General features: G+C 42.8%; 3 protein-coding genes across 7 annotated transcripts; 1 reads left to right on the forward strand and 2 right to left on the reverse strand.

Moving 5' to 3' along the window:
- Positions 1 to 432: 432 nt before the first annotated feature.
- On the reverse strand, positions 433 to 2,877 carry rhno1 (RAD9-HUS1-RAD1 interacting nuclear orphan 1). 2 transcript variants are annotated; one of them, XM_079335458.1, is made up of 3 exons: positions 2,709 to 2,877; positions 2,382 to 2,572; positions 433 to 1,582 (listed from the first exon to the last, which is right to left on the reverse strand). In XM_079335458.1, the coding sequence occupies exons 2-3, from the start codon at positions 2,547 to 2,549 to the stop codon at positions 848 to 850; spliced, it is 903 nt and encodes a 300-aa protein (XP_079191584.1). In that variant the 5' UTR covers positions 2,550 to 2,572; positions 2,709 to 2,877; the 3' UTR covers positions 433 to 847. The 2 variants fall into 2 exon arrangements, with proteins under 2 accessions (XP_079191584.1, XP_079191583.1); XM_079335457.1 differs by having other exon boundaries at positions 2,382 to 2,575; positions 2,709 to 2,876.
- A 106-nt stretch (positions 2,878 to 2,983) lies between these two features.
- foxm1 (forkhead box M1) lies at positions 2,984 to 9,311 on the forward strand. Of its 3 annotated transcripts, none has more exons than XM_079335453.1 (9): positions 2,984 to 3,100; positions 4,039 to 4,512; positions 4,638 to 4,771; positions 5,003 to 5,197; positions 5,279 to 5,407; positions 5,929 to 5,988; positions 6,448 to 6,496; positions 6,612 to 6,775; positions 7,095 to 9,311. In XM_079335453.1, the coding sequence occupies exons 2-9, from the start codon at positions 4,080 to 4,082 to the stop codon at positions 7,899 to 7,901; spliced, it is 1,971 nt and encodes a 656-aa protein (XP_079191579.1). In that variant the 5' UTR covers positions 2,984 to 3,100; positions 4,039 to 4,079; the 3' UTR covers positions 7,902 to 9,311. The 3 variants fall into 3 exon arrangements, with proteins under 3 accessions (XP_079191579.1, XP_079191578.1, XP_079191580.1); XM_079335452.1 differs by lacking the exon at positions 2,984 to 3,100 and adding an exon at positions 3,665 to 3,911; XM_079335454.1 differs by lacking the exons at positions 2,984 to 3,100; positions 5,929 to 5,988 and adding an exon at positions 3,666 to 3,911.
- Positions 8,632 to 13,835, reverse strand: LOC306818084 (cystine/glutamate transporter). 2 transcript variants are annotated; one of them, XM_079335456.1, is made up of 13 exons: positions 13,618 to 13,835; positions 13,280 to 13,521; positions 13,011 to 13,137; positions 12,588 to 12,703; positions 12,369 to 12,494; positions 12,059 to 12,158; positions 11,929 to 11,973; positions 11,712 to 11,835; positions 11,519 to 11,622; positions 10,825 to 10,921; positions 10,581 to 10,730; positions 10,171 to 10,348; positions 8,632 to 9,605 (listed from the first exon to the last, which is right to left on the reverse strand). In XM_079335456.1, the coding sequence occupies exons 2-13, from the start codon at positions 13,497 to 13,499 to the stop codon at positions 9,541 to 9,543; spliced, it is 1,452 nt and encodes a 483-aa protein (XP_079191582.1). In that variant the 5' UTR covers positions 13,500 to 13,521; positions 13,618 to 13,835; the 3' UTR covers positions 8,632 to 9,540. The 2 variants fall into 2 exon arrangements, with proteins under 2 accessions (XP_079191582.1, XP_079191581.1); XM_079335455.1 differs by having other exon boundaries at positions 13,280 to 13,536.
- Positions 13,836 to 15,386: the final 1,551 nt, after the last annotated feature.

Below are 15,386 nucleotides of genomic sequence, written 5' to 3' on the forward strand. Positions count from 1 at the left end.
ACACACACACACACACACACACACACACACACACACACACACACACACACACACACACACACACACACACACACACACACACACACACACACACACACACACACACTAATCTAACTAACTCATGTTTACCTCCTCATCCTTTTGCATTACTCACCACTGCACTATTATCTTATTTAGTCTTGCACATATTAGTCTTTAATTACTAATTAGTTGATATGTAATGTTTACATTGTACAGAGAGAGCACAGTATACAGACGATTCTGGTAATTCAAGAAGCTCAAGCATATCTCGTACGGTGGCCAGTAAGGGCCAAGCGCTCGGCAACTGATGAAACGACAAACGTTGCCAAGCATTTGACCCCTTTTTCAGAAAAACGTTTCCTGAAAGTACCTGAAATCTTATTTGACTTTAGCTAGAATTAAAAGTGTATATTTGTAGTTACTGGTTTTACTTTTATTAAATTGTAAATGTAAAATAACATTTATTGACTTCTCTGCAATTGCAACTGAACATGTGTAAAAAAAATAATAATAATAATTTAGTATGCCTGTTGGTGCTCCATACATTTATTCTACAGATCGCATCCAACACATCTGGAATATAAAGAGGCTGTTTCAAGTTAGACATCAGTGTTCAAATGATCATTCATCAGCAGCCTTGGTTTCACAACCCCCATGACACAAAACTTCTGTGCATGCCAGATATTGGAGATACTAGACCAATCAGATGCAGTCCACTTTAACACACCAAATGTTATTATATCTGCTGCTAACATTTCAAAGCTTAAGAAAAAGAGAGAATATCATTGAATTGATTAAATCTCCTCTCCGTTCCCATCTCTCCAAATCAGCTGTGAATCAACGTATCTGACTCCGACAGATGACCTCTCTGCTTTAACAACAACATCAGGCCCCTCCTTCTCCTCCATGTCACCTTCAACCCATAATCCCTCTCTGGTGTATCAGCCACCAGCGTGTCAGGTGGCTGACTGTATGGTGGAGTACATGGCTGAGGCAGTAGCAAGTGTAAAGATGTGGAGGAACAACTGATCCCGTCTTGTATTACTTTTGGAGTGTCCACATTAGAAGGCGGACTAATGCTGCTGACCTCAGTGGTGCTGAACTCATTTAAGGCAAGTATTGAAGCACCGACTGCTGGAACTTTGCATCCCTCTGTCCGTTGAACAGGTGGAATTTCATGCCTATCCAAACATGTGTCTGAGGAGCCAGCAGCATCAGAAGCTCTCTCCACATTTCTTCTTCTGATCGTGGTAGACTGTCTCTTTGGTGTCTCTAAGCACTGGCTACTTAAACCTGTCCTTTTGATGGGGCTTGATCCCCGTGGTTGATTTCCTACATCAGGCGCCGCAGTACACTCTGCAGCTTTCTTCGAGCGTGCACCTTTCGGTCGACGAGACTGGTCTCTCGTCCTCGTCTGAAATGACAACGCCGGAAATTTGCACACGCTGTTTTTCTTTGGAAGTTGCGTCGAACTGACAAGGGTGCTCGTAGATTGGCATCTTCTTCTCCCACGTCTCACTGGGGGTGGAGCAGCAAGCGTTCCGTCAAATTGCGGGCTTACCTTAAATGATTAAGAGAACGAGAATTATGTGGAAAAAAAGAAAAACGCAACGGCAAAATGGAAGAATGTTAAACCACCGAATGTGGCTGAATGGAAGCAAAGATTGAGACAAGTTTATCTTGTGGAGAAAAAAATGACCGCATCATTACAGATGAAAATGGAAAGCGTTTTGATCGTGGGTGGAGCACGTTTGGAAAACACCTGACAAGGTGAAAAACTTGGACTGTTAAGGTTGGACTTTAAGTGTTGTGGAAATGGGCCCAGTTTGTTTCGCTTTATTAAGTTGTATAAGGTGTATTATAATGCAAAGTTGCATCATATGCATCATGATCATATGGGCAGCTGTGGCGTCTCCTCTCAAACCGAAAGGGTTCGATCCCCAGCTCCTGTGAGACACATGTCCAATGTGTCCTTGAGCAAGAGACTTCACCCCGTATTGATCCTTCTGCTCTGTCAGGGGTGTATGTGGGTCACCGCTCTTGTGGTCGACCACTTGATGCATCTCTGTGCCTTGGAATACCCCCACGGGGATAAATAAAATTTAGAAAAATAAAATAAAAATTTAAAAAATATGCAGCAGTGTCTGTTTTTTTTCTTTGCTGATCTGCATCACTGATCTTATCTTAGATTTTTTTTTCTATGTATAGCGGAGAGAAAAAAAGGTACATAAAAAGTTTCAATAATAATGTCAAATAAGTCACTGAAAGGTTTGGGACAAATTCAATGGCACATGAGGACACTCTTGAGGCGGTCACTCCACCCCAAAATAATAGAAATACAAATGAAAGTGAAAGTTTACCCAGGAATTGAGAGCTGTTGAGTTACGGTGTGTTGCTGTCTCTGTGAAGAAGTCTCTTGGATTGAGTGCTGCCCGAACCTCAGGCACATTTTGGAGTCTGGCTCCACACACAGACCTCTCCAGGAACAGCAGTGGAGGCTTGTCTATCTTTAAAGCTTTGCGGGGCATCAATATACAACATTCCGTCAGACCTGCTGGAATAAAAACACCATTAAAATCAATATAATAAACTATACAGGAGCCTAATGTCTGTTTACCCTTCTGACTCATCAGCAATCTGTTTACCTTTGAACGTTTTCATTTTATTTTCACAGACATTATACATACCTTAATGTGGTTCTTCGTGTAAGACTCCAATTGCAAACAACTTTAAAATGGATAAGAAGTTAGTAACTCATCATGTCTTATCAAAATAACTTGTTTTTCTTCTTCAGACAACTTGTTACTCGTTATTTCCGCTGTTTCCGCCACGGTCGTCTTTGATTGGCGCAATGGTGCCGCCTACTTAGCTGCTATTTGTGCAATCTCTTACCATGTGACCGACGTCGCGGAAGTCGCGCCCACAGCGCCAAAATTCAAATGGAGCAGATGGCGTATAAATAACATTAAATGGAAGAATCTTATTGTAATTTTGGATAATTTGATTTAAAGTCGAAAAGGGAAGGAATGAGTTTTACTACAAGACGCGGTCCAGTCTGAGATGTCACAATGATATGAAGGTTTGGTTTTGTTTAGATATTTTAATGCTACGCAGCTGCTAACGCTGACTAGCCACCCTGCTATAGCTCCTTTATTTTAACTTAAAACATTCGATAGCTCAGCTTATCATACATGTACTGGATTGTTCTCAGGGTTCAATGTGTGTAGGAAACAGTCTGTGAACAGATATATCTACAACTATTCTGCCCCGCTGTCATTAGTGTGGGTCGAAATGGATGTTACACTGAATCCAATGTTTTGGAGGAACATAACTTTTCTTCCAAATCCACATCGGTATGAGAATTTTTTTTTTAATTTAGTAATTACAAAAGTGACTTTAATTCGGCGTTCCTCACACAAACAACAACACCTTTTAAATTGTTTTTAAAGTAAAAAGAAATACGTCAGGAGCTGCACAGTGTGATAACTGATTTTTTTTAATTATTCAAATAAATGCACTAATTCTGCTGGGACTTCTATTACCCTAAAGAGGTGGGGGTTTTTGTGTTTTTTTTAACTTTTAAATAAATTAAATTCGATTTAACATAAGCTTTGGATGAATGCCAGCGTTAATTTAACGACTGTTATTCTAGAAGGAACGAGGTAACCAGGTAACGAGCAACTGTGAATCCGAAAACAAACAACCGGATGGATAAAGTCGAGCTGAATTAGATCGTTTTAATCCTTTAACATCATACAGATCGTCCCATCAGACTGCACTTTGTTCTTCCCTGTGTTTTAATATGAATCGATCACTTCCGGTCAGTCTGAATCCGTGAAACTGTTTGAATCTCGACGTTATTAACGAGTAGTAACTTGAATAAGTTAACGGTAAGGATCGTTTGTTTGATACAGGTTAATGCAGTGTGTTTGCATGTTGCACGTCAGGCAGTGATATCATTGAACAGTCTGCATAGTGAAGATTGAAATGTTTATTTTCTTTGTTATTTTGTCACAGAATAGCCAAAAAAAAAACCAAGGAGCATTTTCTGTGATCTGATGACCATGAGACGGAGCCCGAGGAGACCCCTGATCCTCAGAAGAAGAAAATTGCCTTTTCAGCAGAATGACTCCCCAGCAGTTGAGCAACAGAGCCAACCGGCTGCACCAGACTCTTCCAAACAAGATGCGGGTCAGTCCTTTCCCGCTGGCATCCGCATCCTGGATCACCCCACTCAGTCCAACACCCAGGTGGTCCTCATCCCCAACACGGCCGACCTTCAGAGTGTCATCGGGGCCCTCACCGCCAAAGGCAAAGAGTGTGGCGCCCAGGGACGAAACAAGTTCATCCTCCTCAGTGAAAACGGTAGCCGTGGCGATGAGTCTCTTTGTCAGCCTTCTGATGCGTCTACAGTGTCAGTTGAGCAACCAGTGAAGGAGGATGCTGGGGACAAACCCCCCGAGGTTAAACCTCTCACTGCAATCAAGCTTTGTAAGGAAATGAGATGCATTTAACACAATGATACTCTTCTCTAACCTGGTTCAGTGTTTTCCCCTTCTGTGTCTCAGAAATAATCTTTTTTTTTGTTTGTTTGTTTGTTTTTCTCTCCTCACCAGTAAATAAGGACCTGGAGAGTGGTCCCTTAGATAACAGCCTCACCAACATTCAATGGCTGGGCAAAATGAGCACAGCTGCTTTGGAACCGTATCCAGCGAAACAGACGGCCACCAAGGAAAACCAAAATCCACAGGTCAGCAGCTTTTCCTGACGCCCCAGAGCGATTGTTGTCCTGTGATGTGAAGACACGGACGTGTGATCTCGGGGGTGTCTCAGCATGTCCTCTAAAAGCCTCCATAGGTTGAAATGTTTAACATGATTTAAGGAAGTCAAAGGATTGTCTCCCTTTTGTATTGTATTGTAATAAAGCATTTGTGTCCTGTCTTTTAACTTCCTCTCTTTTGTTTGTTTGTTTTATGTTTAGAAGGCACAAAATCCTCCAATGGACGCAGAGCCCGCTCAACAGCCCATGTCGGAGAGGCCGCCGTACTCTTACATGGCCATGATCCAGTTCGCCATCAACAGCAGGAAGAGCAGGAGGATGACCCTGAAAGAGATCTACATGTGGATCCAGGATCACTTCCCCTACTTCAGAGAGGTGGCCAAACCCGGATGGAAGGTAACATCAGACCCGGGATGACGGCTTCGGAAAACGCTTATTTAAAGAAATCAAAACATATGTGCTGATGTGTGATCGCAGAATTCCATCCGCCACAACCTGTCTCTGCATGACATGTTCATCCGCGAGACCTCCCCGGATGGGAAGATTTCTTATTGGACCATCCGGCCCGAAGCCAACCGATGCCTCACTCTGGATCAGGTGTACAGGGTGAGTACGAGTGCTTCCTTCTTTTCACATGTGCACGCCTGAAAATGTCTGGACCGTTTCAGGAGCAGCTCCAGAGATTCGTCGATGATGCAGACGCTCCATGCACCGTGCAGCAGTCACAGTGGACAAACGTCACCTCCCCTCCTATCGCTGTCGAGGAGAGAATATGCAGCTGCTCCCACATCAGCTCACTCAGGCTTGCTGAGGAAAAAAAACCCACTAAGCTAAACTCCAAGTGAAATCAGAACAAAAAATGTCTGTTTCCATTTGGAAAATTTTCTCGAGTTTTCTGCAAGTGTGAAAACTCTGTCACTCATTTAAAATATAAAATCTGTAAAACGGATTGTTTTTATTCTAATTCTATCACATCCACAATACTCATTCCATTTTTCTTGTTATCTGTGTCTTATGTGAGTTGAAGTGCTGTAAAGTTTCTTGTCAGGTTTTGTGGATTTTTTTTGTTGCTGTCTTCTGATTTTTCTGGTTTTCTGTCCTCTCTCACTCCACATCTTTCTCCACAGCCTGGCTGTGACCCAACGACCGCTCCCGTTCCAGTGCCCATGCTTTTATTACCCAACCAAGTAAGATAGATTTTCCCTTCTTTCCATTTCTTCCCCAAGGGACACTCTTCGTCTAAGACGTCAGGACAGGGAGAGAGACAGAAATCAGCAGAAGTCCATTTTCACTTTCCACCTTTTTCTTGTGTGTGAGCAGAAAGTAAAGAACACAGCTGCAGCCAGAGGGAAATCTTTCTGTTGTTGTTTGTGCAGGAGGAGATGAGAAAGAATAGCTTCATTTGAGAGCAGTTGTGTCCATCATCCTTTCTAAAACAGAAACGCAGGGAGAGCTTTAGGAGGTTTCACTTTCACTTTCATCTTCTGGAGTTTTCCAACTAAACCAAAGAGGAGAGCTTAACTTGTCCTTTAAATGTAGTCAGGATCGAGAGAGCACAGTTAGTCCCACTGACGAGACGCACTCCTGTGTCTGCATTAAAAAATCTCCTGTCACTTTTTTTTTTTTTTTTTTTTTTTTTTTTACAGCAACAAAGGAGAATTCTTCCCGATTCCAAAAGAGCTGTAACTGGATCCGGTGAGTTCAACGTTTGTTGACTTTTTATTTTGCAGTAAAGTGTATTCCAAAAAAAAAAAAACGCCCCTAAAAAACAAAGTCATTCACGTTTTTCTCTTCTTTTTTTTTCATCCAGAGAGAAGAATCAAACCTCTCCTCCCTCGGACTGAATCCTACTTCATTCCCGTCCAGCTCCCCGTCGCCTACATGCCGTCCTCGCAGGCTCAGTTTCCGCCCCTCTGCTCACAGCAGAAACAGATCGCCTCCCGAGGGGCGAAGAGAGTGCGGATAGCTCCAAAGGTAAAGAATGGAAACGCATTCGGAGGATCAAAAATGTCCGCTTGAGGTGCTTGGGGGCCCCCGTCAGTCCAAAGTCATGAAAGCTATCAGACCGGATGGAAACTTTAAATCAGGCTGTTATCCTGAATCCTGATTCGTCTCAAGTCCAGACAGAAATCAGGGTTGTATAATCTCCTGGGGGAAGACCGTCAGAGCTAGCTTAAAATGTTTCCCCTTCCTTTCTAAGTGACTGTAGTTCATTTAATTTGTCTGTGCGATTTCCACATTTTTCTTATTCTTTAAAGTTTGCAAGTTGACATGGCTGCTGTGTGTCTGTCAGGTGAACCAAAGTGACGTCCCAGGCCCGGTGGTGTATCCTCAGACGAACAAAGACCTGAAGCCGGCCGTGAAGGAGGAGCCTGTTTTTGTTCCCATCAAAGGCGAAACTCCGACCTCCCTGTCGACGAGAACGGTCGGCGGCTCTCGGCGTAAACAGCGCCTGGTTCACTCTCTGAACGAGGAGCCCGTCCTCCTCTGCCCTGAGAGCACCTTCTTTGACTCCGGCGTCGTCTCCGATGTGTCCACTTTCCAAGACGTGCGAGAGGCGGAGCTCGACGCCGGCAGCCCAGATCGGGAGTTCTCCTTCAAGACCCCCATTAAAAGTACCAACCACCTAACATCCTCCACGCCAAGCAAGCCCCCTTGCAGCGCCCCGCCCGAGCCTTGGAAGGTGACCCCAGTTAGCAAAGAGAGCGGGAGCGTTCTGGACTTCAGCCCCATTCGCACGCCAGGCGGCCCTGCAGTCACTCCGCGGCACGACTACACCACCTTCAGCTTCAACAGCACCCCCTTCAAAGACTGGCCCCTGTTCAGCTCCCCGCGCGAGCTGCTTAACTCCGCCCCCTCCAGAGCAGCCCAACCCACTGACTCTCCTCTCGAGTGCTTCCGAAGCAGCTGCTCCCGAGAGCTGCTGCAGGCGGGAAGCTCCACGCCCGCCAACCGCTCGGTCACAGAGGGTCTGGTCCTGGACACCATGAACGACAGCTTGAGTAAGATCCTGGTGGACATCAGCTTCTCGTGCATGGATGACGAGGACCTGGGCACGGCCAACATCAGCTGGTCCGAGTTCATCCCGCAGTTTAAGTAGACTGGCGACATTTTCACGTAGACAGATCGGTCACCACTTTTCCAAAACACTTTAGGAGGGAAAACAGAGAAGAGGTAAAGCAGGTGTAAATGTTGGGTAATATAACTAATAGCGTTTATGAAGAGTAAAGTGAGTGCTTTAAACAAGGGCACATTGTTGAAGTTATTCAACCGTCAATACTTACAGCTACAGACAATAAACTCCAAAGTAGGGCGTATGGAGAGATGTCTGTGTATGTTGCGTCCGTTCAGCTTCTTCTGTCGTCCTTCTGACGCTTCCTGTTTCCTGTTTGAGCTCGAACACTCAACAAAAACTTCATTTATTGAAAAGTCGATCGCCGCTCATTTGCATCTGCTTTACGTTCTTCGTATTTATTGACACTTCCGCTTGAAATAAAGTCCAATGTCGTTACTATAAAATGAACAGCCGCATTTCGGATTCACATATCTTTCCTCTCTTCTGAGACTTTTTCAATTCTTAATCCCTCCTTTACTGCCTTTTAAAAATGTTTTTGTCACTTTTTTTTTTTTTTTTACCCACAAACCTTTGACGTGCTCCCGTTTCCTCCCTGTCACCTTTGTCTGTGCTCCGAATCGCTCGTAAATAACAAAATGTCTGAAATGTCTTTGTAAGTTGATTTGCACATGTTAATATATAATTTAGCTTTTACACATGTAAATTGAAAGACAATATATTGCCTGTTAAGCCAGAAAGAGGCTTCTGGGATCCATGTTTAGACTTTAGATTGTAAGGCAGGAATATTAGCAATAAGCAATGACAGGAATAATACAAATAGCACTAACAGCAGTAGGAGTGTGTGTGTGTGTGTGTGTGTGTGTACATTTATTGTAGAGCTGTCTTCTCCCATGTAACTCTAAGTACACGGTCATCAGGAGCTTAGGGGCTGCAGTGACTCCTCTTGGCAACTAAATACTGAATGTTTGTATCTTTTTAAAGGACAGACTGAGTAAGATGATTATTCTGTAATCACACTTTGAGCCCAAGGAAAGGTTTCCAGAGCGGAACAGTTAACGCTGCGTCATCTTCAAGGGAGAGAACGAAACCTTTTGAAATGCCACAAAATAATGTATGGCTTAATTCGAAAGGTTTGCATTTCTACAAACGGACGTCTTCCAAGCATGTGCCTTGTTCTGTTTTCACGACTGTCCAATAAATGCGATGGTGTCGGCGCCTCACGCAGTGCACATGGCTTCTCGTGAAGTTGGGTTTTTGACCATTAGCATGCTTTGATTTGCTTTGACGGCTCACATTTAATCAATGTTAATACTAGACAAGGTCCAATTTCTACAAGCAGTTTGCAGTACGGCAGTGTTGAAAATGTGTTTCTGTAAAACCACAAAGCAAGGTTGGGCTATTTGTATTTATATGGGAATAAAAGTTGAAACCATTTGTCGAATGCGTCTGTTATTCAAACATGACTTTAATGTTACATTCAGGACATGGTTAAAAAAGAGAGACTATAATTCAAGCACATTCTACCAGATAAGTCAGACACTGTCGGCCGCCTCTTCTCTGCAGTGGTTTTCACATCACAGAATTCTTGTAGCATCAAACGGTCGGTTCAGTGACAGTGAAGGTGGTGTTGAAGGGCGTCAGAAGAAAAGGGTTTGAAGCTTCTTCAGTAAGTCTTCACCTCCTGCTGTGCCACTTCAAGAAGGATCTGTAGCTGCTTGCTGCAATAATCTGGAAACATTGGAGATATACGCAGAAATAAAAGGAGTTTAATTCAAAGCAAAAATTAGATAAAGATTAAAGAGATTAAAGGTGCTAAGTGGGCAGGTGTCAAACTGACGAGGAAAATATTTATGATTTTGAGACTGATGAGGGGTATTTTTACATCACAAAAAAAAAATTGTGTGAAAAAGTGTATTTTCCTTTAATGGCTTCTATCAAACCACATTCAGTGTTCAAATTTGGTGAGCAAAAAAAACAAAACAATTTCCAAAGAGCAATTAGTAAGAATTTGACTAAATTAAATGCACAATGTGGAAAATCCACCACTAGGGGGCTCTCAATCAAAACAATAAAAAAAATGACGTTGATACTAGAGGTGATGTAAGAACACAACTAAAAAAATATATAACATGGGTTATTTAATTTTAATGTAAGTTAGATATTTTTAATGTAAACAATAGCATGCAATTCAACATACTGTACCTTTAAATCATAAAATGACCTTACTATATCATCCAACATTAAAGAAACATGATAAGAAAGAAACAAAGGAGATTTTTTTTCTGTTACAAACCAAAGATGCGTCTCCATCTTTTGGGCAGACGATATCTGTGGATGGTCAGGTAGTAAACCGGGACCCCTGTCAGTGTTAGGGCACAGCTATTACCCGTGTTCCAGGGGTCTGAGTACAGAGACAGACCCACGATGAAGAAGCAAACCACCGTGAAGGTGACAGCGATGACCAGTGGCACCTTTGGGCGATCAAGAAGAGCAAACAACACAGTTTGGTGAACAGCAAAGATGTCAAATACCACACAGTTTTCCTCCTGTGTTTCCTAATTTCTAATTGATGATGGCAGTACCTGAGTCTATAGAGTTCTTTCTTACTTTGTGGGGTAGATATGGGTGCTTATTGATTCATGTTTGTGTAAAGCACTAGTTCAGTGTAAAGTTTGGTGAAAAAAAAACTGCTGACAGTCTCACTTTGAAAGGTCTCGGGTGAAGGGGGAAGCGGTATCGGTGGATGAGCATCCCTAAGGTTGCCAGAGCGATGAAGAACCAGCGAGAAAAGGAGGCAAAGTTGATGAGCTGGTAGATCTCTCCTGAGATTAACATCAAGACCACCAGGGGGTACTGAGGACACACAACACGTGTTTTTTTTCCCCCCTTATCCATGTCAAGTGAAATATAAAATTGAACTCTAAGCAAACTGAGGGAAGTCATTTACCAGTAAGAGCACAGCAGGTAACGGTGTGTGTCTGCGGATGTGAATCATGGAGAAGATTGGAGGCCAGTGTCCCTCTCTGGCTCCCACAAACAGCATCCTGTAACACAAACAGTCCACCTTACAGACCTTAATCAGGTTGTCTTGTGAGTAGGGTTACAAAATACCAGGAATTTTCAAAGTTGGAAACTTTCCATGGGAATAAACTGTGAATTAATAAAAATTTAAGGTTGGCTCTTAACAGGGAACTTAAATATATTGGGGAAACTGTATTTCAGCATAATCTTGATTAAAACAACTCCACAAAGGGAAGTACGTTTTGATGATATTATGGGATAATATATTTTAAAAAATTTGATGTAAATCTGTTGAAATTGGGGTTTTTTAAATTGTATTATTTTGCGTATAGATGTCTGCTTAGGACAAAAAAAAAATTATATATACGTTTGGATGTGGTAAAGTTCGATTAGATTATCCTCAATTTACAGTTAATTCCCATAAATTCCCATGGAAAGTTTCCGATTTGGAATATTTCCAAAATTCCCCAGCTCAACTTCCCATGGTAAGTCTCCCGAAATTTACCAGAAATGTATCAGAAACTTTCCACCCCTTTGCAACCCTACTTGTGAACAGGCCTTCTGACTGATTTTGAGCACATACATGGATGATAGAATTAGTGTGTCTGGGCCTTTATTACCTGGGAGCCCCAAAGAAGCCACCGTTAAGAGCCCCGAGGCAGGACAGGGCCACGAGAATGGGGATCAAAGAGGACACTCCCTGGAGAGCACGGTTGGCAAACGTCTAAAGAGGCACAGACAGCAAAACTCAGACAAACCAATCTCCTCTCATCACGTATGTTTATCTTTTTCTTTTGAACTGCCAGTACTGACCACAGCCACAGCATCAGATATCAGCAGCTCAGCAGGAGTCATCATTGTGTAGTAGGCCACATTAACAAGCACATAAAAGATTGTCACTGTCACCATGGAGCAGATTATAGCCAGTGGGATGTTTCTGGCAAGAAAGGGTGCATGCAGAGAGACATGACGGTGCTTTCAATGTGTCTTACAAAAAAATAGAGTTGAATGGCATGTGAGATTTAAATACCTATTGGGGTTTATGACCTCTTCTGTGACAAAGTTCAGATAAAACCTAAAGGAAAGAAGAAAATTCATGTATCGTAAAGAAGGCAAAAAACATAGTTTTCTCTTTGTTACTGCTGTAAATGTTTGCTTACCATCCACCGTAGGCATACAGGCCATTGTAGAAGGCCAGTGGTAACCGATCCAGTGTTAATGACTCAACCTCGAAACCATTCTGGAAGTTCTCGGTTTTTCCTGAAAAGGAGAAATTAAAGAGAAAAATAGAGGCTTAAAGAAGATACAGCAAATGTACTCAGGAACCTTGTCGGCCAGGGCTCAAAATCTCAGTCATGTCACCATTGGAAGGTTCCATTTATACACATTTAATACTACTTTTTGGTACCAGTGTAGCAGAGAGTAAAAGGTTATAGTTCTTGAAAGCTCATGTAAACAGTGTCCTCTCACCGTTGGCAAGTGCAATCACACCAGGGATGATGATTAGGATCAGTGCAAACGTCTTAATGAACGTCAAGGTGACCTGAGTGCGAGAGGCCAGGGTCACACTCCAGCAGTTGATAACCACAACAAAGGCTACAAAAAAACACAAAGATAATACAGTTTTGTACCGCAGAGATATTTAAGAACACTATTAAGGTAGGAGGGATGATATCTAAAAACACTTACTCAATCCGAGGATGCTAACAAGCTTGATTAGCACTGCTGGAGCAGCACAAGGTTCAAAGAACGGCTCCACAACGTAGCGGCCAAACGCTAGGGCCACATAGGAGGCCACAGCTGGTCTAGAAAATTAAAAATGTGTTTCTTATTGAAATCCCTTTGACTAATAATTTCTACCTAAATCATAATTTTTTTTTTATCAAGCTTTCTCTAGTTGTTTTCCCTCCAACTCAGAACCAACCAAGAAGCTAGCAGCTATGGGTCATTACTGTGTGTATTTATTAGCTACCTTGAACACAAAACCACAAGTCCTTGATGCTTTTACTGCAAAATTGTCAAGATACTAAATCAAATAACCCATAGCTTGTTTTTTTCACGAGATCATTTAATCATGATAAATTGAAAAAAAAAAAAAAACAGCTAACAAACCTGATAAATAAGAACTCAACCCAGAGTCGTAAAAAAGCGGGAAGCGGCCCCAGTGTCTCCAGTAGGTAAGTGTAGTGGCCCCCTGACTTTGTAAAACTGGTGCCCAGTTCAGCATAGCACAAGGCTCCTAATGTAGCAGAAAGTAGACCAGGAGAGAAAATGCTTGAGCAAGCTGTCTCCCCTTGATATAATCTTGTAGATATTGTACATATTGCTCCTTTAAATCAAAATTTAAAAATAAATAAACATCAATCCATCATTCCTCTTACCAAACAAGGACAGGACCCCACAGAGTGCCCATACCAGCAGGGACAGGCCCACGCTGCCACTGTTCATCAGGACTCCCTTGGGTGCGATGAAGATCCCGCTGCCCACCACTGTACCAATGATGAAGGACGTCGCCGACAGCAGGCCAATCTCCCTCCGGAGATGAACCACCTCTTCTTCTGGCTTCTGCGCCTTGCCATCATCGTCTTTCTTCACTTCCATTTCTGTCTGACTGTAGCTTCAGCTTGGAAAGCACAAACTGTGCCCATTGAGTTACCTCACGTCTGCTAATTTGAGAACAACATCATTGGATCTTTGTCCTGTGTAACTACGATCTTACCTCTTCTGTTGACGGTCGCTCAGCTTCAAACAGTGGCCAATATGTTCACACGTCTCAATCTGTTGGTTCTCCCACGGTCAGCGACCAACTGTCCTTGTTTGGTTTCCTGTTAACCCTTCTTGGGCACACATTTGCGACACACTTTCTTGAATTTGCGTTAAACTGTGGCAGAGAGAGCAAAGCGACAACATGCTCCCCTCTCCCCCTCTCCCTGCATGTTTTTCTCCCCTCGTTGGCTCTTAGCCATTCCACCCCCCCCAAAAAAAAGCCTAAGCAGGGAACAAAGCTGGCAGTCTCTCAAGCTTCAGAAAGTAATTACAGCAGTTTAAAGTCTCCACACTTTCCAACTATGTACGGTTTGTTTTTGTGTGTGTGTGTGTGTGTGTGTGTGTGTGTGTGTGTGTGTGCGCGTGTGTGTACAGCTTGACAGAGACCTTTGAGGCACTGGGGGAAAGGGGTCAGGGTGCTGTGGAGGCAGCTGCACAGACTACAGGAGGGCTGTGTTCAACAACAACATTTGCACGTTTTTTCTTCTTTTTTTTTTTCTGTGTCTTCATCCCTCAAATGTCCTGAAGTGCAAAATATTTCATGCACATGCAGCTTAACAAATATGTCAGAATGTGTACAGTGTGTCTGCCAAGACAACATTAGCTTAATTTCTCCTATTTTCTATTGCTTCACTGATCATTCGATGAATGTCAGTTTCACTCCATCCAGCAGAGCAATAGCTGTGCTTGTCAAAATCCCTCTACAGCCAGTTGTGTACAGACCCCGGCCCGTCTTCACAGACATACTGAGAATCCTCTGAGGAGTCTTTGCCTCGGAGTGATTTAGGAACATTTTCAGAGCAACGTGGAAGAGGCGTGGATGAGGATACTCTGTGAATAACTTTCATCTTTACAAGGATCTCGTCTTATCTAGTCTTCTTCGTGGTAGCCAATATACTGTTTTGTAATGCATCTATAGTTTGCGATACTGTGTACAGATGTATCATCCTAATCTATAGAGAACACGTTTAAAGTCTGCTGTTTGGCCAGTAGAGGGCACTAAATCTACTCGACTTTCTAGGAGTGAGTTTACTCAAAAGCTGTCTGCATTTTGCTTTTTTTTCCACCAGATGGCAACCTCCTCTCAAGCTTGTTATTACTCATCAGCGAGCGTCTTCCAGGTAAGGACCGTGGTCGACTTGAGCGTCACACTGTGGCTGGGATGGAGGTGTTACATTAATGAGGTTAGTTTGATGGGTGATTGTGAGACTACATTACTTATGGGTGGTGTGTTCATCACATGAATGTGCTCGATCAGTGTGAATCTTTCAGGCGGGGGACTTCATGCCTGCTGCATTCATTTGACAGAGCTGTGATTTAATCAACTAAAGCATTTAAATGAATTTTAAGTCTTGCAATTGACAAACATTCCTTCAGCCCTCCAGTCTTTCTATTTTCCCCCAAATGAAACAGAAACTAATTCTCTGTTTTCCTTCTATATTGTAAAATATATTTCCATACAAGCATCAGTTCATAAGACTCACCACCGTGCTGTGCCGTTGTACTCCTTTCTAGAATCGAGCTGGCTGACCAAATGCTTTAGCGGCAAACTAGTTGCTAGGAGACGCCCCCTCCCTGCCCTGTGGATGTCTGGCCCATTGTAAAATTGTGAGTGTGTATGTATTTAATAGGGTGTGAATGAGAGACACTGTTTTATTTTGAATTCAAAGTCTAGCATTTTCAACCCTCATGTTGAAGAAAAAAAAAAATCAGGAAAACTTA

This window comes from Symphodus melops, assembly GCF_947650265.1.
Source record: "Symphodus melops genome assembly, chromosome: 22".
Taxonomy (NCBI): domain Eukaryota; kingdom Metazoa; phylum Chordata; class Actinopteri; order Labriformes; family Labridae; genus Symphodus; species Symphodus melops.

Coding starts and splice junctions, on each gene's coding strand:
- rhno1 (XM_079335458.1), bottom strand. CDS start 2,549: ATGCCCCGCAAAGCTTTAAAGATAGACAAGCCTCCACTGCTGTTCCTG. Junction 1,583..2,381: donor CAACAGCTCTCAATTCCTGG/GTAAACTTTCAC, acceptor TAATCATTTAAG/GTAAGCCCGCAATTTGACGG.
- foxm1 (XM_079335453.1), top strand. CDS start 4,080: ATGACCATGAGACGGAGCCCGAGGAGACCCCTGATCCTCAGAAGAAGA. Junction 4,513..4,637: donor TCTCACTGCAATCAAGCTTT/GTAAGGAAATGA, acceptor TCTCCTCACCAG/TAAATAAGGACCTGGAGAGT. Junction 5,408..5,928: donor CTCTGGATCAGGTGTACAGG/GTGAGTACGAGT, acceptor CTTTCTCCACAG/CCTGGCTGTGACCCAACGAC.
- LOC306818084 (XM_079335456.1), bottom strand. CDS start 13,499: ATGGAAGTGAAGAAAGACGATGATGGCAAGGCGCAGAAGCCAGAAGAA. Junction 11,836..11,928: donor GAGGTCATAAACCCCAATAG/GTATTTAAATCT, acceptor CTTTCTTGCCAG/AAACATCCCACTGGCTATAA. Junction 11,623..11,711: donor TATCTGATGCTGTGGCTGTG/GTCAGTACTGGC, acceptor GTGCCTCTTTAG/ACGTTTGCCAACCGTGCTCT.